The following is a 26,464-nucleotide window of genomic DNA, read 5'->3' as shown; positions in this document are numbered from 1 at the left end:
AAATTCAGATGATCTCCATTAGTTTGCAGGTCAGTTTTTTTACCAGTAGTCTCCCAAACCACTCACTGTTGGCTGAACTTGGTATATCTAAATTATAGGGGATAACTATATAATATTTACGGTAATAAAAGATTTGCCTACAATAATTATACGTTGACTAACCCTGGAGTTTTGGGATTTGTTTCTGTTTGGTTGGATTTTTTTAAATGACACTTGACTCCTTCTCACACTGATCACTTAGTTCAAGATACCCCCCAAAATTTTTTTCACAAACAGCTTGGTCCACTGTAACCTCCAATTGCTCCTTCTACTATCCCTCACAAGTTCTTATCTTTTGAGACCCACTGCTTCCAGCTGGAAAACACATGATGTACATAATAGTGTTGTGCAGATTATAGCACAAATTCTGTGCAGCAATTAACTCTCTGAAGTCCTGGGACTGAAGTAGTGTAAAGCTAATTTAAAAGTGCATATAAACCCACATTATACAAACAAATATATATGAAGCATCCCATTCAATTGCAGTTGTGTATCTATTTTCCTGACTCCAGCTCCAGGACTTCAACCATTTTCAATCAATTGTTTAAAGATGGAACACCTGAGTGCCTGTTAACTTGGGGAAGAAGAAGAAAAAAAAAAAAAAAAAAAAAAAAAAAAAAAAAAAGCCATGTCCACTTCAGTAAACCTTTCTAGTATTAGTTTTTAACACTCATGAAAGAATTTTCACTTTCAAATCTTTGCTTTTTCACTTATATGGCAATGAGGAGTTCAACCACGTCTGCTACTGTGAATTTTTGCTGGTTTTAGTATAGAATTAAACCACATATATTTATCTCTGTTACAGCGCTTCTGCCATCTGTGACAGATCATATTTCTTGAATTCATCATCAGGAGATGACTTGTTTCATATGTTACCCCTTTATGCTGCTGTACATGCATTTCAATCACTGATATTTTACCTCTAGGAAAGGAATCCTTAGATTTCAAGAAGCAGAGGGAGATTCATGACAGAGCCCTCAGCAGGACACTGCAGCTCCTCGACACCAATCAGGGGTTACATTTCCTGCCTTCCACTGCAGCAGGAAAGCACCAGCTGAGCAGTTCAGAGGAGATCTAAGTAGTTTAGAAAAAACCCTCAGAGCCAATCACAACTGCCTACTGGACATAGTGGTTGCAGAGAACTGGATTAGTATGCAAAGCAGGAGAAAGAGTCAAGATAATAAATAACTCGGTCATCTGGGTGCCTTAATAAACTACTAGAGAAGATGAAAAAGAGACAGAAAATGACAAAAATTACGTTAGGAAAAAATCTTCCTCTTCTATGACAACAACTAATTTGATAAACCCATTTATTCAAATTTCAGTGCTCTTAGACAATTGATGCAACTCTTCTGCTGCCTTACCTCCACACAGATTTCTTTGAAGGCCAAAAGGACCCAAAACATAGCTCCCTTCCCAGGCACACCAACCTACATAGAAAGGGTGAAGGCTGGAAACATGAGGGCCTGAGACCCTCAGCCAAACAGCCTCCTGAACAAGAAAACGTTGTCATCTTCTCTGGACAAATGGAACTCCTGAGAGAGGCACCATTCCTAGGCTGGGCTGCAATCCTTCCTAGCAAATGAACAAGAAGAAGCATCTGCAATGAAGTATCAAAACTAGTATTATGAAATGGGAAAGTCTCCTTCCTGAAATTATCAAGTTAAGCAAGAGCAACATAATGCTGCTATAACTACAGTATCTGATCTCAACATTTCAGCTCCCATGCAGCAGTCAGGGTCTGCTCTGAGTCATACAAATGTAACAAGAACACTTCTGTGCAAACTTTGTGTGATGCATTGTGCATACTGCTGCAGTAGAGTCGTAGTTTTTTGTGTTACGAAGGAAGAAAGACAATGGGGAAAAAAGTTGTTCTTATTCATCACAGAATAATAGAGGCTCTGGAAGCAATCAATTGCAACAAATCCTGATTAAAAGGGGGTGACGTTGTCAGCAGAGGAACAACCCCACATGTATAGGTTGTCAGCAGATAGACAACCTATCATGCAATGCCAAGACCCAAGCTTATTTTGAAATACTGATATGCCAACCTTAAGGGTATAAACAAACATGCAAAATGTAGATGGGCTTTAGAAGATCCCAGTTATCTAAAGCAAGTCAAATAGTTACTTTCTTATCCAACAGCATTTAGCTACTATTCAAACATTCAACAAAAATAACTATCAGTTTATATGACATGCCACCATGTTATTTATTCCACATAATACGAAACCAACTCTCCCCAAAAGCCACTATACTCACACACAAGGTTTTGTACTTTGGCATAGGATGGCTATACTAACCAATACTTCCATCTCAGCCTTCTACGTGTTGCCTTTACTCTGCTATATTTCCTTCCTAGTTTCCAAAAGTCAAAGAATAAACTTGTACTGACTCTCTTGCATGGCCTCCACCCCATCATATCCCTTGCTTCCACCTCCCACATTCCTTATCTTGAAAGCCTTACATCGACACTTACTTTTTTTTCCTGAAGTCAAACTACCACTTCCATTTTCCAAAAAAGAATATCACCATTTCCCTAGGGGGTGAAGACAAAAACAGACCCTAAAACACAACACAATTTTATTTAAATAAGTCCATGCATCAAATTAAAGTACTCTTTTCTAGATTGACCATTTAAACCCTTGTTTAAAAACTATGACTGCTGCTGTTTATTGTGAAAAACCAAAACATTAAGAAAAAAAAATCAACTCTCACATACTTAATAAAAATACTGCTTCACTAAAATATTGTCATAAAAAAAAACCACAACCAGTTCTACTATCCAAGTAAGTATAACAAGTGGTTTTAAAATTTGGAAAGGGAAGCCAGAGGATTCTGAAGTTCTGGGATTATAGTCAGAAGAAAAAACTGCGTAAAGAATAGAAGATGCAAACTCAAAAGAGCTCATTTGTGTATTAGCAACAACTAGCAAAACAAATAAAATGTAGCTGCTCACAGCAATATACATTTACTACAACAACAAACCACACGACACCTTCTCTTGTCTGTAAGGCAGAATATCCTGTTTGTACCACTCTCCTCATTTACACTTGGAACAAGAGAATAATAAAGTTCTGGCCTGCCCTTCCCTCAGCTAATGTATTGCTTCTATTCACGCTCATGAGATGTCCTTGGCAACTAATGATTTACCTCACCTGTTCCAGAAACAAGCTGATTGTAATAAATTAATCTGGCTTTCAACACTACTTCTCCATCCATATGGCCCCTAGTATACACTCATCATTTATCTACAGTGTTTTCTGAAACAAGTGGTGCTGGTGAAGGAAACGCTTACACAGTAAAACAATATTCTCATTTATTTAAAATAGGCACAATTTAGAATGAATATATTCAGTACTGAAGCTTAGCTTAGTCCTAGGACTGATTAGTCACAAGTGTCTGGATCCAACTAAGCCCCTAAAACTGCACCTTTTACAATTATATTTAGGCCAATCACTGAAATAAAGAGTCTGCTACATATTGCTTCACAGATGAGTGACAGCACTACTGCTGTAGGAACCAATACACAAGGCATTAATAATGCAGACAATTACTATGATCACAAGATCACACTTGAAATTATGTAAGTTCATGCCATCTGCTGCCATTTCATGCATTCTCTTTATTGCTCAATTTCCCTAATTTAATAATATTTTAGAACTTTTAAGTAATCAAAAGTATAACACTATGCCTTGCCTCCCTTTCACATCCTCACCATACAAGTCTCAATATTTTGGTTGCTGGTATAGGGCATTGCACGCTTTGGTATTGCATGCTGTGAAACATACAATAAAGCATCAAAAATTTTCAAATAGATCATTTGCAATATATCAAGAGGGAAGCCAGTAAGAGGGAAAGAATAGTGTAAGCTATGCTCTCTCTCACGCTTCATCACATCATTACATAAATTGAATATAAAAGTCTACTACAAAAGTCATTCTGGGACAAAGAAATGAAAATTCTGATTCAGTAAGAAACAGAAGGTACGACTGTGATGTTCTGTTATTATATCCAGAATAATTATTCCAAAAGCAAATAATGAAGTGGTTCAGTTTTCCTAGTCTCCATAAATCTATTTTGTGACAGTATGATTTACCACACATCATGCCTTAAAATTTACAGTATCTACAACATAAATCTACATTAGTTTTACTGAATATTGTTCATCTGATACTACCGTTTTAATATGAAAAAAAAACCACACAAGACAAAACATACCAAATTCAACTCTGCACTGACTCCACTAAAGTTCTGTATGTGACATTGGGGGCAGACCCTGCCCCTCAAATTTTGTGAGCAGTCAAGCAAAACTCCCAACCCTATACACTGTTGCCATACAGGCCCACAGACAGAATACATCTACACCCCTATAGAAGCAACCCGACCTAGAAGAAAGCACCAGTCCCTCAGACAGCTGGACAAGATCAGCACACACTTCCATGTGGTCATGGCAGCACACTGTCTACCTGTATCGCACATGGATGTGCTGTGAAAGGGCCTGGAAGCCCAGGACAGCATCAGGCTGCACATGCAAGCACTCCAACTGCCTCAGGTATGCAGCTCTCAGACATCAGAGAGAAGATGCTGCTCCACCATCAGCCAACTGAGGTGCCCAGACATCCGAAACAGTGATGAACATGGTAGCTTTCACTGCCGGTAATCCTCAGTATCCTGAGTGCCACGTGCAGGCACCTAAAACTTTCCCACGCAACCTATATGGAACTGATAATGCAAAAAGAAGATAGAAGTGACTAGATCTTTTGTTGGTAAGTTGTATTAATCTATCCCAAGAAGTTACACTCCAATCTCATATGCAGTCACTGCAACAGTTAAAACTCACGTTTTGTATTTGCCACAAGAAAAACTGCTCATATAAAGTTCATTTAAGTATTCATACAAGACAACTCTACATCCTAGCAGACTCAAAGATCTCCTTCATATATACAGGCTAAACTCACCTGTATCTTCAGTAATTTCCATATCATCTTTTACTACTTCCAAGATTAATTTTGGAAGTAGTTCATCCCTCTCTACCCTAGTTTAGCCCAGGTACTTCAAATACTATTTTTGAGCCCAAAGGCTTACCCAGCAGTCTAACTCTACAGAACAATGAAGACTTGGCTAATTATGCTAATTAATTAAGCTAATTAGGCAGCTTCAGCTAATGTATGTAAATGCAGCTGGTTTCAGAATATTTCATTTTAAAAGGCTAACATAATTCAGCATGACTTAAGGCAAACAGACACTTTTACAGTAAGTGTTAGCAAACAGCTGCAGTGGGTTGTTTTGCACAGGAAACTATTGCTGTCATACTCCCACAGAGAGAAATGCTCAGGGGACTCAACATTACTTAACAAATCGAAAAGACTAAGCTCAGCTCCAGGACAGTGAAAGTGTAACTTGTACATCTACCTAACATATGTGCCTTGCTGTCCAGAAAATTCCCAGCAGAATTTCACAGCCAAAACTGAAGTCTAAACTGTGCTAATGCTGCTATCATCTAGTTAGCTTTAACCCAAAACAATCTCTCTTTGCCTTTGTGCAGGCAGAGGTCATGATTGTAAAAAAAGTTGTGGGCCTATTTTGCCTTACAGACCACAAATACCCTACTCAAGCTTCACAAGCTAAGCCATCAAAATAGAATTAGCAGGATATAATACACTTTTTACATAATATTCTACTCCAAGAAGAATTGAATATGTAAAAGTACTTCAGGGTTAAAAATGTATTAACATCTCTTTGATTTTGCTAGCACAAAGATTAGCTACAGATTACTACTGCCCCATGAAGGTGCAAAGGCCTCAAATGTAATTTCTATTGCTAGGCTGAGCTTAAGGCGATAGAGTCATCTGAAATCTGGCTTACTAAAATGTAAAATGGACACTCACATTTGCAAAGTATACCTCTTTCTCATCTTGCTGCATGAAAACACTGACTATTAAAAAATAGTACCAATATTTGGTGGATAAGCATAAGGCGACAGAAAATAAATGCCAAAAGAAACAGCCAAACAAACTCTGACCTATATTCACTTTGGGTAACTAGCAGGGTAGAAGGCCAACAGCCTGTAAAACTAGAACTAGAGACCCTTTATTTTGGTAGAAAAAAGGTACTGAAATCTTAGCAAGAAAGAATTTAATGTGGCAATTGACAATTATGATTAAATAAAACTAAGAGCTGTGTACATACTGGCAGTCTATCCCATTTTTGCATGCTGTTTATCTTACTTCCTTTTCATTAAGGAAATGCCTCTTTTCCCTACATGGAACTGTAGTGACATTTGACAAAGTAATTAAGAGAAGAATGGTCATGATCAGCTGCCTTTGCCCCGTTACCAAACACAGTCAATACACAGTTCATGACTCCAGCAGATGTTTGTGCTTTACAGGCTTATTGGGAACTTAAGGTCTTAGTTTTTCTGTCCTTCCTGTATTACACGGAAGGAGACTCTAAACAGAGAAGCCCCTGAATTACTAGTAGCAAGTATTAACCCATCCAACACAATCTACTATACAAATCAACAAAAAATAAACTGCCCAGCAGTTTTATTTCCACAACAGAGCTAATATGAAATAGGCAAGCTTGAACTCTCTTGACAAATGGCAGAAAAGCTTGTTTGGGCAAAGGACTCTGTCAGGGTCATTGGCTACTCATCCATCACTCACCATACCTCCCAGTTAATACTTGGCTAAAATAATCCTGCTCACAAGACATGAATCTACAGTGCAGAGGATAGAGGGTCATGTTTTAATGAGGCAGAGTCAAACCCTGACTGTAAAGAAGCATTTGTGAACTCCCCCATCACTTACATCCTCATCTCTGCCTCTACCCCATCTCCTTACACTACCCATCTTCACATGGCCATGGACTTGCTTACATCACAGGATTAATTCAAATCAAAGCTAACCCTTCTCAAAGGATACAGAGAGGAGTTTTGTGTGTGTGCATGCTCAGACAAGACGAAGGTAACAGAAATTTAAAATTAACTGCCTAATAAAAAGGTTGGGTTTGGCGTTTTGTTTGTTTGTTTAAACACAACCAGTTTAAACTGCTTATAAAATGAGGGCCTAATTCTAATACGGACTACTTCAGCTAATTCAGTGAAAGCACCGTAGTTAAAATCTAATTTGGCAAAAGGCATCTCTAGTCACGCAAGAATGCAATCTTACTGAGAAGCTATGAGTGGTGGCAGGATATATGGCTCCTAGGCAAACTCCTCTTCATCCTATCAATTCCTGGGCTTCAAACACTGGAGTTTTTGCTATACGCTAGACACCCAGCTGAGCTTCACAAATATATCAGAGATCAGCTGCAGAAACTGGGGACAGATACCAGCTAGGGATTCTCAGATCCTCCAGTGAGAAAGCTGAGAAGGAGAAATGAACAGATAACGCTTTACAAATCAGAGATATTCTGCAGGGAGCCTGGGCCAAGTCTCATTAGAAATCAAAAGTTAACTCAAAATGGAAGAATATAAATGGAACACTTCATATGCTTAATTTTAACTAAAAAATATCCGACAATCTCTAGACCCAAATAGACTATGGTGAAAAAAAAAAAAAAATCTCTTTTCAGGTTCAAGTTTGGTTAGCATCTCTCTTGCTTGATTTTAAAAGTACTGAAGTTCTTAAGGAAAGAATAAAATCTTGCTATTTTCAATTTCCCAAGCACCATGTCTCGCACTATCATAACCACTAAACAAGGTGCAAAGCTGGAGAGAATCTGCCAGAGTGTGCAAACTGCAAAGCAACCAGTACTGAGGTGATCTCTGTTGCATTTCAAAACCCATTTTTTGATGAAGTATCTTAATAGAGAAAATTTCTAAAGACCATTCTTAAGAATATTTTGCATCAGTGATATGAATACAACTGTTAATGCAAGACAGTGACTGAAACCTTAGTCAGCTAGGAATTCCACATAAAACACAAGCTAAAATAAAATATTAAGTTTATTCTTGTAACATTATTGGTCAAAAATAATAAAGGCCCTGCATGAGCATGTAGAAACAAACCACTGTCATCCAACTGTTCAGAAACTTCTCTAGTTTTGAGTTTTTCATTCTGCATTCCTAACTAACAGGTATATAATCAGTAACTATACCACTACATTTTACATCGTATGATGCTAATGTAACTGATCGCTATCTTATCTTAGTTAAAATCCAACAGAATTTGGAAAAGTGCTCTCTATGCTAATGTTCAAGAATGTTCTCAAGAAACATGTTATTACTAAAACAGCTTTAATTCAGAGTACCCAAAGCCCAACTCAGAATCACAAGAATCACTGGTTTAGGTTGGAAAGGATCTTACAGACCATCTCATTCCAACCTCACTCACATGGACAGGGACACCTTTCTAAAACAGGTTTCTACTAAACCAGGTTGCTCAGAGCTCCCCACCTAACCTGCCTGGAACACTTCCAGGCATTAGGCATTCACAGCCTCTCTGGGCAATGTGTTGCAGTGCCTCACCACCCTCACAGTGAAGAGCTTATTCCTAATATCTCAACCTACCCCTTTCACTTCAAAGCCATTCCCCCTTGTCCTGTCACTACATGCTCTTGTAAATAGTCTCTCTCCATTTTTCTTGTAAGGTCCATTCAAATAATACTTAATGGTACTTGTCTGTTCTCCTTGAGTTTTGATGCATGAAGGTCAAAAAAAAAAAAAAAAAAAGTCAGAAAAGTCAGAAAATGGACAGAAAGAAGAAAATGCAAGCAAAACTCCTCCATGTACTTACTCTATTCAAAAGGCATTTAAAAATAATTTGCAAGTAAAATCAATCTTCCTTCTTTCTGTATGATTTTACGTGCTCAGAACTTCAGTATATGCTACCTTTCAAAAAACTCATATATACCTACATATGCATTTGGGGTATGGAAAGGAGTGAAGAAAAGGAAGTACATTATGTGCCATACAGAAAGGAGGCTGGCAGCTAACCTTAAAATTCTTAGACCGTAATAGAAATAAAGAGGAAAAAACCCATACGTATATGTATGCGACTCTGGCTGTTGCAGTCCAACTAAGTCATTTTAGCTTTAGTTAATTTCCAGCAACAAAGGAGATACAAAGGGCTACATGTGTATTCTTTAATATACAAGATTATAACTAATAAAAAGTCTTTTTAAATTTACTATTATCTATTAAAGAATAACTAATTTTACAGCTTTCTAACATGTAGCTCTTAAGCTCTAAATCACTGACCATAACTAATAAGCAGTGTAATAGCATGAGTATCAGAAGTAAAACCACAGACTGCAATTTTGTTGATTGTAAATCATCATCATTTTAATGCAAAAGCAACAGCAAATCTCCGTAATTACTGGGTGCATTTTGAATCACTTTTATGATTACTGCTCTATACCCATTAAAAATCCAAAACACTGAACTGCACAGGGTATAAAACTAGAATTATGATATACTACAAACTGTAATTGAAATCCATAAATTTCCTTACCAGTGTTCAAAATTATTTTGTTGCCAAGAATTGCAGCCCTGAAAAATTGACTTTACAAACATTTACTTTATCTAAGAAAGCAGTAGGGGCAGGGATAGTAGTAGTTGCTTTGAGATATGTAAATAAAAAATTAAAAGCATCAAGGACCAGATTTGGCACTCCTGCTTGTTTATGTAATACATGTGGCCACCAAACTTGCCAATTAAAAAAAAAAATTATCTAAGTGCTACAAGCGAAAACTGAAAAGGTCAGCAGTGGTATACACACAGTTTGGACCTGTAACTAAAAACTTCCAAGACACAACTTGTAACACCTGGGATAACTTACCATGTACAGCACTGTCCAAGAATATTCCACAAAGCAGTAAAACACTGTACATCACTTTAAAAAGAGAAAACAAAACCAAACCCAACCCAGGAAACAAAAAAGAAAATGCCCACACATTACTTGAGCAACCTACTGCATTTCCTCAGTAATAAAAAGAAAATTGGCTTCTAGAAATGTATGCTTTTTAGGAGAGGTGGAAAGGAAATCAGGAAAATTAAATACCTCGTAACAGGGAAAGACTTTAATGTTTCTAGAGATATGAAAGTGTACACTAGCTAAACATCCCATAGAATACCAGATTAAAAATTCATCTGAAACAAACCCACATTCAGACTTAGATGGGCGCAGGAAAGGGATATCAGGATGCTCGTGGATTCAGGCATTTGAACAGCCCAGTTTACAAGGAGAGACCAGAAGAGCTTTCCTTGTTTCTATCAGAACAAAGGCATTGAAGAGATATGCCTGCTCTCATAGTGCTGTGAGTCTGGGCTACCCCTTGAATGGGGACTATCGCTGCAATTCATATCTTCATGAAAGGAGATACACCCATGCTAGAAACTATGCACAAGGCGCTGTGTTGGGGTTCTTTTTGCATTATAACTGAAAATCATTAAACTAAAAGTCATTATTTATGTTTTTTAAAATATGAAAACCAAATCCATGATAAATGTAGGTTGAAAATGAGAAGACAGCTTCTATTTAAAACTAAAAGAAAAAACTGAAAAGCACAGTATTGAGGATCTTGCAGTGCTTCTATTAAGATGACTGATAGGAATAAACCGGTTTGTTAAGTCAGAAAGACTCTTCCACACCTACATACTGATGTCATTGCCTGCTTTTACTGGTCACTGAAGTTGATTCTAGTGTGCAAGAAAAATTGCTTTTTATTCTGGTGGGGGTTTTCCTAAATTATTCACACTGAAAAAAGAAAAAAAAAAAAAAATCAGCAAGATATAATTTGCAGATCCTTCCTGAAGAACCTCCAAGGATAGAATTTGAACAGAACAAGGTAAAAACTACACTTGGCCCTTTCTTTTCCTTTCCTCTCCTTACCCTTTCTTCCCCTTCCCTCCCCACCCACTCCTCCATCCCCCAACTTCAACACAGTAATTTCTACATGATCAGATTATACATTCTATTGTATAACATTCTATTATGAGCCACAGTCACAGTTGAAGAAGTATTCTTTAATCTAAAAGCCCCTTTACACAGATTTATAGCTTCCTGTAAGTGATTTCCTAATTTTCCCAAAGCTCCAGGCTAGGAGCAACTGTAAAATGTTTCCCCTAAAAGCAATATATTGAACCGTTTCCAGGACTTGTGTGGTGAAAGTGGGTAACAACAGTATTATTTAAGAATGTTTTTTACTACTTAAACTGTTGAAAACACCAAACTTCACATAAGTAGATGAATGTGTGGTTCAGCAATTAAGCATAAAAAAAACTCCAGTATGCTGCAGCTTGCCGCCTTCTCATTAAGATCAGCATTTGTGAATCAAAACATATTCAGTCCATTAGGATGATAATGCAGACAACATTCAAAGACACTGCATGGGCCCCACTGCATTAACCAGATCTACTGATTATACAAGTACAGTAAGATATACAGCAGAGAGAAGCAAACATGGGGCTTTTTCTCATTTATCCATTCCATTGCTACACATGAGTCAGTTGGCTTTCTTTTCTCTTGCCTGTGCATTTGAACTGTCCAGGGCTTTTCCATGAACTTGATTTCTTTCAGCAGCACATCCCTTCCCCTGGTTAAATTACTGTGCAATGTTTCATGATACTGTGCATGTCCTTCACAGACTCTGCTTTTGCACATGCACATTCCTGTGGCACCTACAGACAAATCCTGCTAAGGCACAAAGTGTTTGAAGTGGAGAACAAAGTTACCCTCACAGCTCCCCCTACCCACTAGAAAACTAGCAGAAGCTGAGATGGAGAGGACACACAGGTGTCTTTGTCTGACAGACACTGTCATCTACGCAGGGGTCAACAGCTGTGCAGAGGTGCTCGCCTACAAGGCTGGGTTTATGATCACAGCATGGGAGGGAAATCCAGACTGCATGCAAGGAGATGGGCTGCTGCTCAGCAAGAAAACATGCTACCCTCACCCAAAACTGGTGGTGTAAGTGACCAAGAGCAGTGACTTTTTGGGTAAAGGAAGACAACAGAAGGATGAAACAAATGTGTATTTGTTGGAAAAATATTTTATACTGTACAGGCAGTATTTATTGATCCTTCCACATAAAAATGCTTCTGTTTCATTAATCAAAAAGTGACACAATGCTTAACAGTCAACCTAGACTTGTCTAGAATTAATTATGCCAAATCAACCTAATCTTTTTGTGTACCAGACAAGTTGCCAGGAAAAAAAAAAAAAAAAAAAAAAAGTGGATGCCAAAAATCTTTACTTCATTACATCTTTTGATGTTGTTTCACAAGACATTTGGATTAGTAAACTAGAGAAGCACAGTATAAATCAAAATAACAAATGAGTACAAAATATGAGGAAAAAATATTTTTACAAACAAAAATTTAAAGAGGGAACAAGACAAGTTTTGCAGAGGGCTGTCCTCAGTACAGCAATAATCACTGGTTTTAGTACTGATTTGGGTAGAGAAACAGAATGATTTTTTTATCAGCAGGCCACATTCAACTGGATGGAGCAGTAGTGCACAGAGCAACAGGCGTAGCCTTCCAAGCAGTCTTAAACTGGAGGGAGAGCCCGGTAAATGTTATTCATCAGGGACAACAGCAAGAAAGTACAACTGACCACGAAGCCTTCCATACACCAATAATGCAAAATAAATAGCTGGCTCTGCTACCCAAGGTCTCAGGGCCACTTGTGGCTCCAAGGCATGAATCAGCAGTATCACACCATTACAAAAGGATAACAGCCATATGGGGGTAAACAAACCAAATTATCAACTGCAAAGAGAAAGTAACTTATGCCCAACACCAGCAAGGCCCCAACAGGATTCACTGCCCAGAGCCCTTCAGTCCAACAAGGGAAGAGACCAACTTCAAAGGACAAGAACTGGCCTAGCAAGTATAACCTAAAAGGATTAATGAACCATCTTTATTAGTTAAGCAGAGACCTTTAGGTAGAACTTCGTAACATCCTTGGGCAGCTAAAGCTTGTAACCAGAGGACAAGACAAAAACCTTTATTCTCCATGACCATGGCAGATGTGGCAAGAAGTAACATGCTAAAACTGTTGCATGGAAGACTTAGGAAAAAATTCTAATAGTAAAGATAGCTTATTGTTCTCAAATGATTAATAGCCAAGATTAAGACCACCAGTAACGTGACTTTTGCAAAGTTAAAAAACTACTTGTCAATCACTAGTTTCAAAATCCAGCTCACACTTGAGGAAAAAATACTTACCAGTATGTCACCTCTCCTCAAAGGTATTGGACAAGTATTTGAGCCACAAAAACTACCGAGGGTTAGTGCTACCAATTAGCTAAACAGCAGAAGGACATTTAACTCCCTGTGTGGATCTGATGTCACATAAACAGAATTATTTTTACAACTTTGGCAACATCCGTTTGGTCAAATCTTAGATACATTGAAAGGGAACACATGGAAAACGGCTGAACCATTTTCCCTCCTTCTTCTGGTATTTAGAAATACTCATTTCCATGCAGCACTACCACTTATTTGTGCAGGAGAAAAAAAGAAGCTTATATAAAACTGCAAGAAACATTCTTCAGCTGCAAGCTGTCTAAACAACATCCAGAGCTGGGATTTAAACATGAACCTCTGGAAAAAAAAAAAGCTTTTCTTTTGCAATTTTTTCTTGTATTTAAAAGAAACTGACAGTATTTGGAAAGCCAGGGTTTAACTATTCTTTATACATAGTTTTGAGAATACAGAAAGAAAACATCCTTAGGGTGTTCTTAGCATATCCTTTCAGGCTTGTTTTTTTTTCCAGGCTGAGAAAGTGGTCTACATGAGCACAAGCAATGGGATAACAGGTCTAAAAGTGTGTGTATTTATCAGAAAAGGGAGCAGAAACCATAGATTCTGAAGAAAAAGCAAAGAAGCATATGGGCAGAGAGCCAACAACTCCTCTGAACAAATGACTTTAAATTAAAAGGGAACAGAAAATTAGTACAATGGCTGTAAAATTTCCACCTTCAGGACTGACCAGACACAATAGTAAACCTATCTACCCATCTCCAAACAAATCCCACTCCTTCACCAAAGTCAGAATGATCTTGTCCTTGGGCCATATAGTTCCAAAACTGCATGAGACAACTCACAAAGCAAAATCCTTTTTTTCCTCAGTCAGGCTTTCTTGCAATTTCTTTACTAAAGCTCATACCTCCTTTCCAAGTCTTGCTCCTCCCAGGCAGTTTAAGTCTAGTAAGGCACTAATAATTAAAATATAGGATTACTTTTCCTTAATAGGTTAAAAATCCTTTTGAAAGAGATATACAAGATCAGTAGATAATTATAACACAATTATTAATTTATTCCATTTCTTGCCTTCTAAATATTTTTCATGTACCAAAAAAGCACCTCATTCTTACTGACTACACTTTCTATTCTCTAAATTCTAGGTGAAAAATGGAAAACCATTCAGAATTTCACCAGACTGTTTGACAGGCTACAACTTACAAACCTCCAAATTCAAAAATGAAAAGGGGGGGGGGGGGGTTTGAAGGGGGTGAGCAGGAGCAAGATAGAAGCAAGCAAGAAAAAAAAATGAGAAAGAAAAGAGGTAGAGATTTATTTAACAGCATATGGCTGACAACATTAAGGGGGGGTGGGGGGAGGGGCACCCAAAATCCCAGCAGCTCATTCCAAGGAGAAAGGACTTCACCAGCTCATGAAAATAGCAGCTAATAAAAATATGTTTTAAAAACCATTTCAATCTAGGCAAGATTTCAACCAGAAACCATGCTGGTTACTTTTTTTTACTTACTACTTTGAAAGCATAGTCTTAGCTCCTTGGCAAAACCCTCAGTCCATTTCCAACAAAATCAATAGCAAAATTTCCACCAACTCACACGATGGGAGTAATGGGCATGGCCTACAAACCTGACAGAATCTACTGTAAATATGTTTTGAATTTGAAAACCCTACTATAGAAAAGATAACTGATAACACTTAAACTGCTGAAGTTTCCTCTTCTATCAAAGAGCTATTTACCCAGCAACATACAATTGCATATTCCATATATTTCACTTTCAAGCCGCTAATGAGTGGACCACAAGAAAGTACAGCAAGACAAAAATTCAGTTCTGTAGTCTGTTTAGGTTTTAGGTGTTTTTGTAATACTTTTAAATATTCATACATGCCCCCAAACCTATGTAATATTAAAGCCATAAATATTTATCGTTTAGCTTATTATTATCCATGACAGAAACACAACCACCAATAGATAATTACTAATCAGGTAATTATCTGAAAGAGTCTAGAGAAAATTTTGTTTTGGTAAATGGAACACTTTGCAAGACAAGCGCACACTAAAATAAAGGAAGACAGAGCAAAAGGAGAAGGAAGAACTGGAGAAAAAAAAAGGCAGCAGAAGAAACAAAACTATCAAAGAGCAGAGGTAAGTTCTGGGAGGGGCTGTATAAAGTAGCAAGGTATTAGTAAAAACACCCAAGTCACTCTGAAAGTCATTTTTAGGATACCAACTCTAAAAGTTTAGAGCAAAATTTAGATACCATGATTGATTTGAAAGCAAACCAATGCTAGCATTTCAATTAAAACTAACACGCCTTGAAAACATTCGATTAGACATCTACAAATTAAAAACTATCAAGAACAGGAAGCATATATTCATACTGCACAAACTTTCAGGAAAAACAACAAAAAAGGAAGATTTTAGAATGTGCTAAGTAAAAGGATCACATTGTTTTTGTCTAGTTGTGTGGCAAATTCGAATTAGAGAAAGACATTTTTCCATTGTAAATATGACAAGATGCAAGGAGAGGAAGAGAAAAATAAGCTCTTGAAATTCCTTTGATACCTTCACCTTGAATTAAATTCATATTCATTGTAAGTATAAAGCTGCTATTTATTATTGAGAAGATGATACTCATTTCCTTGTCCCTGTAGGAAGAAATATGCTTAGCACAAAGGAATTTCTGCCTTATTTTCCAAAATGAGATCAATAATATTAACTATTACATCAATTTCAGCCACTGAGAGGTCTATAAAACAAGTTCTATAAAAACCTAGACAAAACCATGCCTCTTCCAAACCCAAACCCATCATACACACATAGAGGATATACTGCAATAGCTTATTTCCTGATAGACGCCATAGGAATTGACTTAATGAATCCAGTGGTTGCATAAGCAGTTATTTTTAATATACATAAGTTAAGTATAAATTCTCTTTTAAGTATGTTTCCAGCTCTATGATGAAATAATTCCTTAGGGAAATACCTCAATCCTTCACAACTCCTTAAAGAAGTGCATTAATAGCCACTACTGAAGGCTCATAGGAAAGCCACCCAATTCCATAAGCAATGCCATATTTTATAAGAAGCACAACACCCAAACTAGCACATACTTGCAGTAGTATCAGTATAAGCCAACCTCCACAAGAGATTCAGACCACCTCTTATTATGATAATATCTGCTTTCATTGACATGCATAAAACCTACCCATGGCAAGGGTCACTGCAGGCAGAACTCCCTTGGCAAAATATCCCCACGAGACTTAAGCCTTTGCAGTGCTACTCATATTTATAGAGGTAAATGAGCACTGAGGCCACCAGCCTGGGAGCACTCAGGAGCAAGCCTGGCTCAGCTGATTTCCATTGCTGCCTGATGGCAAATAAGCTCCCTTCCTTTCACTTGAGGGCACATGCATGCCTTTCTGTCAAAGAGAACAAAAAAATTTCCTGGGGAACTACTGCATCAGGACCCAAAACACTAGTGAGGGAGAATTTTTCAAAATTGCTTCAAACTAGGAGTTTTTAGACCACAAGCCTGAGAAATATTGAAGATTTCTGCCTTAACCTGTGCTAGGGATACAAATGTTACTTCTTGAAGAGATATAAAATGAGTGACTGGGGGTTTTGTTTGGTTTTGACATTACTGGCAATGACACATACACATTTTATTAGTCCTAATCTAACAGTATGTCCCTACTGTATGTAATTTTTAGAGCTGGACAGAAACCAACTAGTGGTATTCTTGTCAAACTTCCTCTTGCTCCGTCCTAGTCCACAAACTACAGAGCATTATTTTTAACACTGTGCAAATACTAAGTGCATGTGAAAATGCTCTCTCTGAAACACACTCTTGGCAAAATCTTCTTTAGAAGTTATCACAGGGAAGTCCAGTAAGTTTTCTTCACATGAAAACAGCAGGTTAAATCAAAATTACTCTTGTTTCAGTCCCGTTTCAGTCCCATTTCCATATTTTCTGTTTTCTCCTCTTTTAATTGTTAATACTTTAAAAGGAACAAACCTTCTTGGTTAGTAATTTCAATTTCCACCATTAGTTTCTACAGGTTAGTGTTTTAAAATGCGATTCCCTTCTGATGTTTGGTTTGACGTGAGAGAGAATGTAGACTCAGAGGCTGAAATAGACACTTGCCCTTATATTTAGGTTGAACTTTTTAGCTTAAGGACTAGCACATGAATATCTATGATAGTCCCGATGATTCTTTATTCTGGTACTTTTCATTCTGTAACTGCAGAAAAACCTCTGCTAAACTAATAGTTGGATATTTAGGGGGAAACCTTAACTACAAGGTAAACAAAAGGTCAGAGATGCATTTGTATAAAAATTCTCAATGCACTACAATACAAGCAGTTATAAGTAGAACAAGTTTAAATAAAGTCTGAAGAAAAACATTTTGGCAAACAAAAACCAACTGGACAAGAATTCAGAGATGGTGCAATTCAAAGAAATTATTATGATCACATTGTTAGAACTAAAAAATTTTGCAAAAAAAGAAAAGCCTTTTGAAAATTTTGCATTGAATGCATTTTGCATTGAGGTTACAACTTACTTTTTTAAGAATACATTGAGTCCTGCTTCAAAAAGACCAAATTAATCCCATACAGAGGTTCAAGAGCTATTATACATCCTCCTTTCCTAGATTAATCCCTTCTTTCTGCTTCAGAACTGGAGCTGGAGAGACTTTGGATAACTGCTGCTTATGGCAGTTTTAAGATTGAAATTTTTAATATCAAAGTTTAGAGCTTTAGTTTTATGAAAACAATATGGGTTCAGCCACCCGTGTTAGTTGGTGGGAAGGCAGCTGGGGACACTGAGCACAACGGGGAGAGAAGTGATTGTCCCACTCTCCTGAGTGGGAGAGAAAGTTTCTCTTCTCATTAGAACATGAGGGAGGAGAGAGAAGGATCCAAATAGCAGCCTGAGGCACTGGGCAGCAGGAGAGGGAGATGGAATGAAACTCACACAGAATGTCAGTTAGGAGAAAAAAAGGTTAGGGAGACCAAAGGCAAAAGATGTACTTTCTTGGGTGGGAATGAGATTGCTCTTAGGGAAGAAGATAGTGTGTCCTGAGGCAGACTTTGGGGAGATGATTTAGGAGAAGTCAGGGAACGGGTAGCTCTGGGGTACACAGAAGGCTCTGGGACAGCAGGGCTGGGAAATGTGGAGCCCAAGGGACAGGAGCTCGCTAGTGTAGACGTATCACTTCCAGCCAGCTTCTCTATCCACAAACTAAGGGCACTGATGCAAAAAATGGCACACACTCCTAGTTTTGTCTGGAGATTGTTTTCTTTTTTTTCCCTCTATGGAATATTAACTTATTAAGTTTTTGGTTTATACTGGCTTTTGGCCTTCTTCACAGCATGAATAGCCTAGTTCCTGATCTCAGTCACTGAAGTTCGCAAAGCCTTTTTCTCCTAATAAAAATATTTCCTTCTGTGCATGTGAAAGCATGGCCAAGTGGCCACTTAACTAACTCTGGGAAAAAAAAGCAGTACAAACTGCCCTTAGTCCTTGACTGAAAGGCAAGGGTTTTTTCCCAGCCTTTTAGCTCTTCTCTTAACCAGGCCAAGTGTTTTTTGAGGCACAGACATCAGAGCTGGACTTAATTTCCCCAAAAAGTTTTGACTGACATCATATGCAGTGATGTCATGACACCACATGCCTGCATCAGGGCATGTTTCCTCAAAACCAGTGCAATTGTTCTGGGAAAAACCCCAAACGTGTAGAAGACATATATTTGTACCTGGCTGTAAGCTTTGTTTGCCGTATATTATTGCTATTTCTCCCTGATTTTAAGTTACTGAGAGGACAGCTGTAAACAACTACGTTAATGCAATACACATTAGTGGAGATTTCAGAGAATATTTACCAAACACCTATTCTGGCATAGACCCGTAAGATCTGTGTTCAAAAGTCTGCCTCACTGCTGTTTGAGCTGTTAATGGTGATACTTAAAGCTCTGAAAAGTTCTGATTTCTTTTTTTTCATGTTTCTGTTGTACTTGCTGTTCTCAACTCATGTAATCCTGTTCTTGCCCACCACCACAATTACAGCCTGTAAGGGTATGCTTGTTAGCTGATTTAAATTCGAACACCTCACTGAAAAAGCAGCATCAAATGAAATCCCTGGCAAAACCCCTACTGACTTCACTGGGAATGAGACCAACTGGAAGAACAGGGCTCCCGCGAGAGGCATGAATCACTGTCATTCCCATCCTGCTGAGTTTGTGAGAATGAAGATGAGATACTATTTGAAGGCCCTTCTACTTGTGTTTCACGTGACATGCCACTTCTTTTTTGTTTTGCAAGATCATAAGAAAAGTTTCTTTACTATCTGCAAGTAACAAACTGAAGAGGCTGGATGAGTCACTGGAGACAGTTTTGGGCCGGCTTGGCTTGCAGACTGCCGGTGTCAGGGAAGGTTCACCCGATTCTCCCCTTCCTGCTGCACAGCCATTCCTAAAATAACATGGCAGTGCTAAACATAGCCATGCCGGGCTCTTTTAATAAAAGACGATTCCTGTGGTGCACAAGCCACCACATTTGTCAAGATAAGCACATCAATATGAGATGTCGTATTAGCCTAGACAAAGAGATTGAACAGATAGTTTTGTCAAACACCGAGCAGAGGGGCTCATTCAAACTGACAAAGCAAGAAATTTAAACGTTGAACCTACAATCTAGTATTAACACATTCCATTCCTCTTCTGCTTTGGAAGAGTCTGCAACCAGTAAGCGAGTTCCTGTAAGTGATATAATACATTTATTCCTAATCTATAATAATAGTATTCCTGTCAATTCAAACCTCTCTGCTGCATTTTTCAAAAACTCTGTAATGGCTGTTAGTGTGTTTCAGGTTATTCATATGGATCTATACAACTAGTGGATAGGGACCCTCCATGATGACATATGCATGCAGGGTATAACTAACACACAGAACAGGCGTAACTAATTGCCATGCAGCCAGGTCACCAGTTATTCCTTGATCACTTTTCTTTTACTTACACATAAGGAAGTTTACTCTTAATCCTAAGGCAATAGACAAAGACACTGCAGCAGTGGGTCCCAGTGCCTCATCTCTCTAAATTTTGTCATGACTTTAAACTAATTCTTCAATTCCACATCAAAAATCACGCACATGGCTGCCCTACATATTATGGAATAAGTGAGATAGTGATATTGGTCATAAGCAAAACTAGAAACATGGTTCACAAGATTACTTCTTTGGAGAGAAATTATCTTGGTTTTTTTTGTATTCCACATGCATAGCTGTGTGTATGGGCCTCATCATCCTACATATAGCAGAGACAGAAGCTCTGGGGGTGGGGTTATCAACACAAATATTTTCCTTAAAATGCATTTACTTTTCAGAAAGACTTATGATCAACAAAGTTACTTAAAATAAGACAGGTTATTAGTGTGTGGGAGTAAAACTGGTAGACAGACTTTTCTTACACCGTTGGTGGTGTCCCTGTTGAGATGCAGTACCTACACAAAACCCCACATTAGGTGGGAAAAACCAGTTCAGCTTTGCACTACAGAGCTCTGACTGAATCAAGTCCTTTGGGGGAAGAAAAAAGCCCTCCAGGAACTACCAGAGACTAGGCATTTCTCTCTTGCCAGGAACCTGTAAGTTTAGCGTTTCCTTCAAACTTAGAGCCTTGTGGAGGATGCAGGAAGGATTCCCCTTGCAGGCCAGCTGCTCAGTCCCGCACAGCTCCTCTGCCAGCCCACACCACGACCAGAGCTCAGAAATTACTCTTGACACGATTGTGGAAAGGGGACAAGAAAGTTGTGGAGTTGATACTATCCTCTCTCAGGACTCCACCTGTAATGTACCCTAAGGAGATTTCCCTCCCCTCAAAACTGAAAAATAATGAAACCCATGAAAATTTGCATTCAACATTTTCAGAGGAGATTCAATACACCTTAAAATATTCAGGAACAATTCAAATGCAAATACAGTATAGTACTGTGTTGTTCATATTCTGCATCATTTTGCTTTAATGGGCTGATTGGAAGAAGACCTCTTCCAGTTCGTTTTCTCTGAGTTTAATAAACCAGGACTTTGAAACAGCTGGTAAATATATGAGGTGCTACATTTTCTTTAAAAGAAAACAGAGTTGTGAAGTCAAAGGCAAATTCAGTGGTATCTTCTATAAAATACCTTTTCACTTCCTGAACATTGCCTGTAGCTTTGCTAATTTATTGCCATGAAAATATTGTTACTACTTAATGCACTAGTACTTCTGTCAATAGGCAGCTTTCCCCAAGGCATATTTGAGAACGCTCTGCTAATCAGAGTTGATGCAGTTATTCTGAAGCAGCCAGGTCTTTAGAAAAAGGTTCATGTTTAATTCCAGTATAGGTGAGTGTTGCCGTTTCTTCAAAGCACAGTGTTTTTAATTTGCTGAATTCACTTCTGCAGATATCTAAAGTGCTGATTACATTATCCAGCCCCAGCTTGAACCAGTGTATTTCAAAGCAGTATTGCTGGCATCTTTACCTCTTAACACTCAACTTATGTGAAATATTCCTCATTTTGTAGTGCAAAGGATTAAACAAAAACTTAACCAGAACTACAAATCTGTGCTATATTATCAGCATGTAACTTAAAAAGAATGTGTTTGGGCGTTTAAGCAGATACTAACTTGGATCTGACATTTTACTTTTCTACATCTGCTTGAACTCTTGAGATTATGATCTCATGCATCTGAATTTTTAGTGTTTGTTTTCCCAGCATGCTGATAATCATGAAGAGCACAGTGAGTGACAATGAGGTCACATACATGTACATATGTCACAGTACAGTTTTATTCTCTCTAATAAATATTGAAATATACATGACTATAACTTTACTGAGGCTCAGCAAATCATCTTACTTGGTGTGGGATATTTAATGCATGTATGTTTGTAATGTACTTGCAATTTTCTGCAGATGAAAAATTGAATAAAGTTCTTCAAGAAACAGGTCAAGCCATTTATTTCAATTAGAAATAGTAATGAAATTCCAGTAAACTATTAAATGTCACTTAATCTATATTCAAGATAAATAGAGTACTAAATTTCTCTTGGCATGTTCCACAACAAGGTACCTTACTTCTCTTTATATTGACAAAATTGATGCTCCTCTGCTTTCTCTTCCACAGCGACATTTAGTAACTTTACTCCTGCTCAAACCCAGCATGGACATAATCAATTTTGGAATAACCCCACAAAGGCAAGAAGTGTTTTCGTGTGGAGGTAATGGCTATACTTCTCAGATCCAGTTGGTTCAGGTTGGTGCTGCATTTTCCTCCATTCATCTTCACCATAACACAGAGGGGCTGCTCATTTTGGTTTCCTTCTGCCATCAATTCATTCCCCAAAACTTTTACAGGGCAAAAGACTTTTAATAGTCTTTCTACATGGGGCATAATTCACTTCCTAATTAAAGACAGAATTATAACCCATAAAGACAAATTTTTTGAGCAGCTAGATGTTTCAAGATTGAGAGATGTTTTACTTGACCATGGGCTCTTGTTTGAAGGGCATTAAATCCCATCACCTCCACAAGAAGCTTGTAAGACATGTGACTCCTAAGGCTACTAGCCAGCAATAGCAAACTTGGTAGACAAACTAAAACATAAGGCTTTGAGTACTATGGAGCATTTCCAACATAGAACAAAATCTGACTTCTGTAGAGTTCTCCTCAGTTACAGTTACATCCCTTGGTTTATACCTGAAATACACACAGAATGCAATATGAGGAGGTGAGGCCTCATTCGAACTCTCCATGGAAATAATCAAGATGGCTTATGATAATTCTCTGTGTCTGAAGTCACCTGCACACACAGCTTCAATTCCAAGTCTGCACATCCTTTAAGGGATTTATATTAAGCTCTGCTAAGTAGCTGTTAGCCATTTCTGCTGACTGTAATCAAACTAAGTTAAACTAAAATTTACCACAGCAGTACATTTCTATTCTGCCCACTCTGTTGTTCCACCTTTCATCTGAAACTAGAGCAAAAAGGAAGGATAGCGAAAGGATGTTTTTAACATCTCCACAGCCACATCCAATATTCATCTTTGATTTTTTGACACATTTACAGCTCAGCCAGCTAGCAAAAGGCTCTGAAGAAGCCAGAGGAGCAACATTTCCAGTTCTCAGGATTGTTTTAAAACACCAGAATTGCTTGAGAACTACATAACTGAACCCAAGAAGTATACTTCAGGAAACAAGTGAAATGCATATACATAGGTATACATACACACATATATACACCAGCAGGCTCCTCCTTTCATAGATACTAATTTCCATACATAGATATTAAGAAGAAAAGAAGATGGCATTCTCCATGTTAGCCATGAAGGGAAGTGGAAGACTAGGATGCAGCTCAGCATAACCAGAAATGAAAATAGATATCAAATAGGCCAGTGGTCTAGTGCCCCACTCCAGAATGTCCACATGACAAGGTAAATGGTCAATGTATAGAAAATAAAAAAAGTGGTAAATGTATACAAAAAAACTTGACACAAACTTCAGGTTGATTCTTTTATCCTGTGTGCTGCAGAGAATACATTCAGTTTTTTTTGACATGCAGAAGCCTGTATGTTGTATGGCCTATATTAAAAATCTAATGCTTAAATTATACCCACAATTTTCTGAAGTTTCGCTTTGTTGTTTTTTTAGGTTTTGTTGCGGTTTTTTTTAAGAGACTCTGTTATAATATGGCTCTTTCCCATATGAAAAAATACACTATTTCATCTTTCTTGCTCTAAACAACATCCAATGAATAATGTACAGTGACGTGATCTTTTGCTATTCACTTTAAGCCATTTTGGAGATGGATTGCTATGGTGGGTGGCATTCAGAATAATGCATGTTGAGCAACACACTCAAATCTTGCCAGCTTTATGGCTCCTTACAACATGCTACAATGTGAAGTGATTCACGCTGAGAAGAAAGTTTTTTCTGTTACTGTAAAAAATGGTGTTACATGCATTTATTATCCAAAATAAATACATTGACACCACAGCCTGAAATAAAACTAGGAAACTAAACTTTGTTTCTCTTTGTATTTCAACATATTACATTTAGATTTAAAACAATTAAAGCTGAGTGATGCTTTCTGTGTAAGGCAAGCTTGTCCTGACAGTTAATCCACATTATTATCAGACCCATCAAATTAAAATAAAGTGAGCTAAAGAAGAAATCAACGCCAAGGAGTTGAACTGCCTTGATGTCATATGCTGGCATCTTATAAATTTTATAATTCCTGTGGAAGAGTATCATAGAATCATTTAAGTTGGAATAGCCCTTTCACACCATTGAGTCCCTCTGTTACCCAGCACTGCGAAGTCCATCACTAAACCATGTCCCAAAGTGCCACTTCTACACAACTTTAAAATACCACAGAGAGAAGGCAGAGGAACCACTTGGTAAGACTGAACTGGTAACTGAGAACACACACGAAGTCAAAAGGAAGGAGTGAAACATAGCTGTGGAGGTGGGTAATGTGGTGCAGCTACACTGACAAGACAGAACTTCCATGGAATTTCTTTTATATCAGACATGTAATGGTAATTTCAGTCTAATGATGTGTTACTCCAAAAGGTGGGGGAAAAAAATCTCCCCAAAATGATGCAGTAACTTTTGGAAGATGCTGTACTTAGACTACATGTTCATGAATGTTAAATTTGAGATAATGTCTCTGACATTATCAGCCAGAAGTTTCAGAAAAAGGGAACAAATAAATATCTCAAACCAGACAACTGTGCTCTACTTGAGAAGTGACTGGGCCTCTGTCACTGAGACATTAAAAAATTGGTGTCGTGAAATTTACAGTTTTATTATCTGTACCTTCACAATGTTATACAAGTCGAATTTTATCCATTATCCTCACATCCAGGTCCCTGACAGCAGATAATACATTCTCAATTTTAATTCCTCACATTTCTGTAAACCCAGACTTGCAGCCCTCCCCATCACCTTGCTTCCATACATTCATAAGCATTTCAGAGAGAAAAAGTACCCGCAAGTTGAAGGTCAATTTCAACTGCTCAGTCTTTCTGAAAAATGAGACTTCAAATCATTGAAGAAAATACAGGCAACTTGGGTCATCAAACTACTCTGAAGCACTCCATTCCGAACTCTGAAGTCCCCAGGCATTATAATACCTTAGTTTCTTTCACAAATAATTTTTTCCTCCATGATATTATTCATTTTATTCTATCATTTTACTTATTCTGTGTATAATGTTTCCAGCAGGAAACCTAACAAAAGTTTCAGACAAAACAATTTCTAACTTCCAAAACTGATGAATCTTACATTGCAACCTTTTCAAAAGATAAGAATTAGGTAAAACTCAGGTTTCATCAAACTCGAACAGACTCTTCTGAGATGTACCCTTTTCTGGTCTCCGAGCAGACTGTGCATCCTGGAGATTGACTGACCTGTGCTGGAGCAGCTGATGAATAGTTTTGACATTCACCAGTCACTGCCATCTTCCAGCAAATAAATCCAGGCAACAGTTGGATTCAGCTGCTGGAGCTCTTCCTCCAGCCAGATGACCACTTGCTTCAGGAGGCATTTCACCAACAGAAATTGACCCTAAAACAGGATCACTAGCAAAAGATAAGCCATCTCTCTTCAAAATGGAAAAGTTTCACAGAAAAAACAAACGCCCAAACCATTAAGACCATCCTGTCAATTTCCGCTTTACCACCTCAAACTAAACCAGACTGAAAGAACCGGTTAAAAAAAAAAAAAGGGAGGCAAACCCAAAACACAGCACCATGCCACACCACCAATGCCAAGAAGTGCTGGTGGATCTGACCTTTGTTGGCCCCACTACTCTTCACACTTTGCTGGTGCTCAGTCCCTATCGTAATCTCCTCCGCAAAAGCCACTGGCGCAGCTGGAGACAGCACCAGTACACGTGCTGTACTGGTGGGACCAGGTGGGACCAGGCCCTGCCGGACCCCTCATCTCCAGCCCAGCAGCCCCGCTGCTCCTGCACACCCGACATCTACGGCTCCTCCTGGGCTGGCGGCCGGCATGGACCCTCTTACCTTGTTGGAGTAGGGGGGTTTACTCAGGTTGATGCCGTCGCGGATGAGCTTGTCCCGGATCATGATCTTCAGCTTCAGCCTGGGGTACGCGACCAGCCCCCCGCCCCCGGCCGCCCCCCGCCGCCCGCCGGGCCGGGCCCTGGGGG

General features: G+C 38.3%; 1 protein-coding gene across 1 annotated transcript in view; it reads right to left on the bottom strand.

Annotated features, from left to right (window-relative positions):
• The window catches only part of SASH1 (SAM and SH3 domain containing 1), a 535,527-nt gene extending 509,121 nt beyond the window's left edge, over window positions 1-26,406 (bottom strand). Inside the window, exon 1 of the mRNA XM_042017471.1 lies at window positions 26,319-26,406. Within this exon, the coding sequence (XP_041873405.1) occupies window positions 26,319-26,381 (63 nt within the window). The 5' untranslated portion in view covers window positions 26,382-26,406. The remainder of the gene's footprint in view (window positions 1-26,318) is intronic.
• Window positions 26,407-26,464: the final 58 nt, after the last annotated feature.

Source organism: Corvus kubaryi, unplaced genomic scaffold (genome assembly GCF_017639235.1).
Source record: "Corvus kubaryi isolate FWS band 111438036 unplaced genomic scaffold, C.kubaryi_AGA036_p1.0 split3-73, whole genome shotgun sequence".
In the NCBI taxonomy this organism is placed as follows: Eukaryota; Metazoa; Chordata; class Aves; order Passeriformes; family Corvidae; genus Corvus; species Corvus kubaryi.
This window is presented reverse-complemented; position numbering and strand designations above follow the sequence as displayed.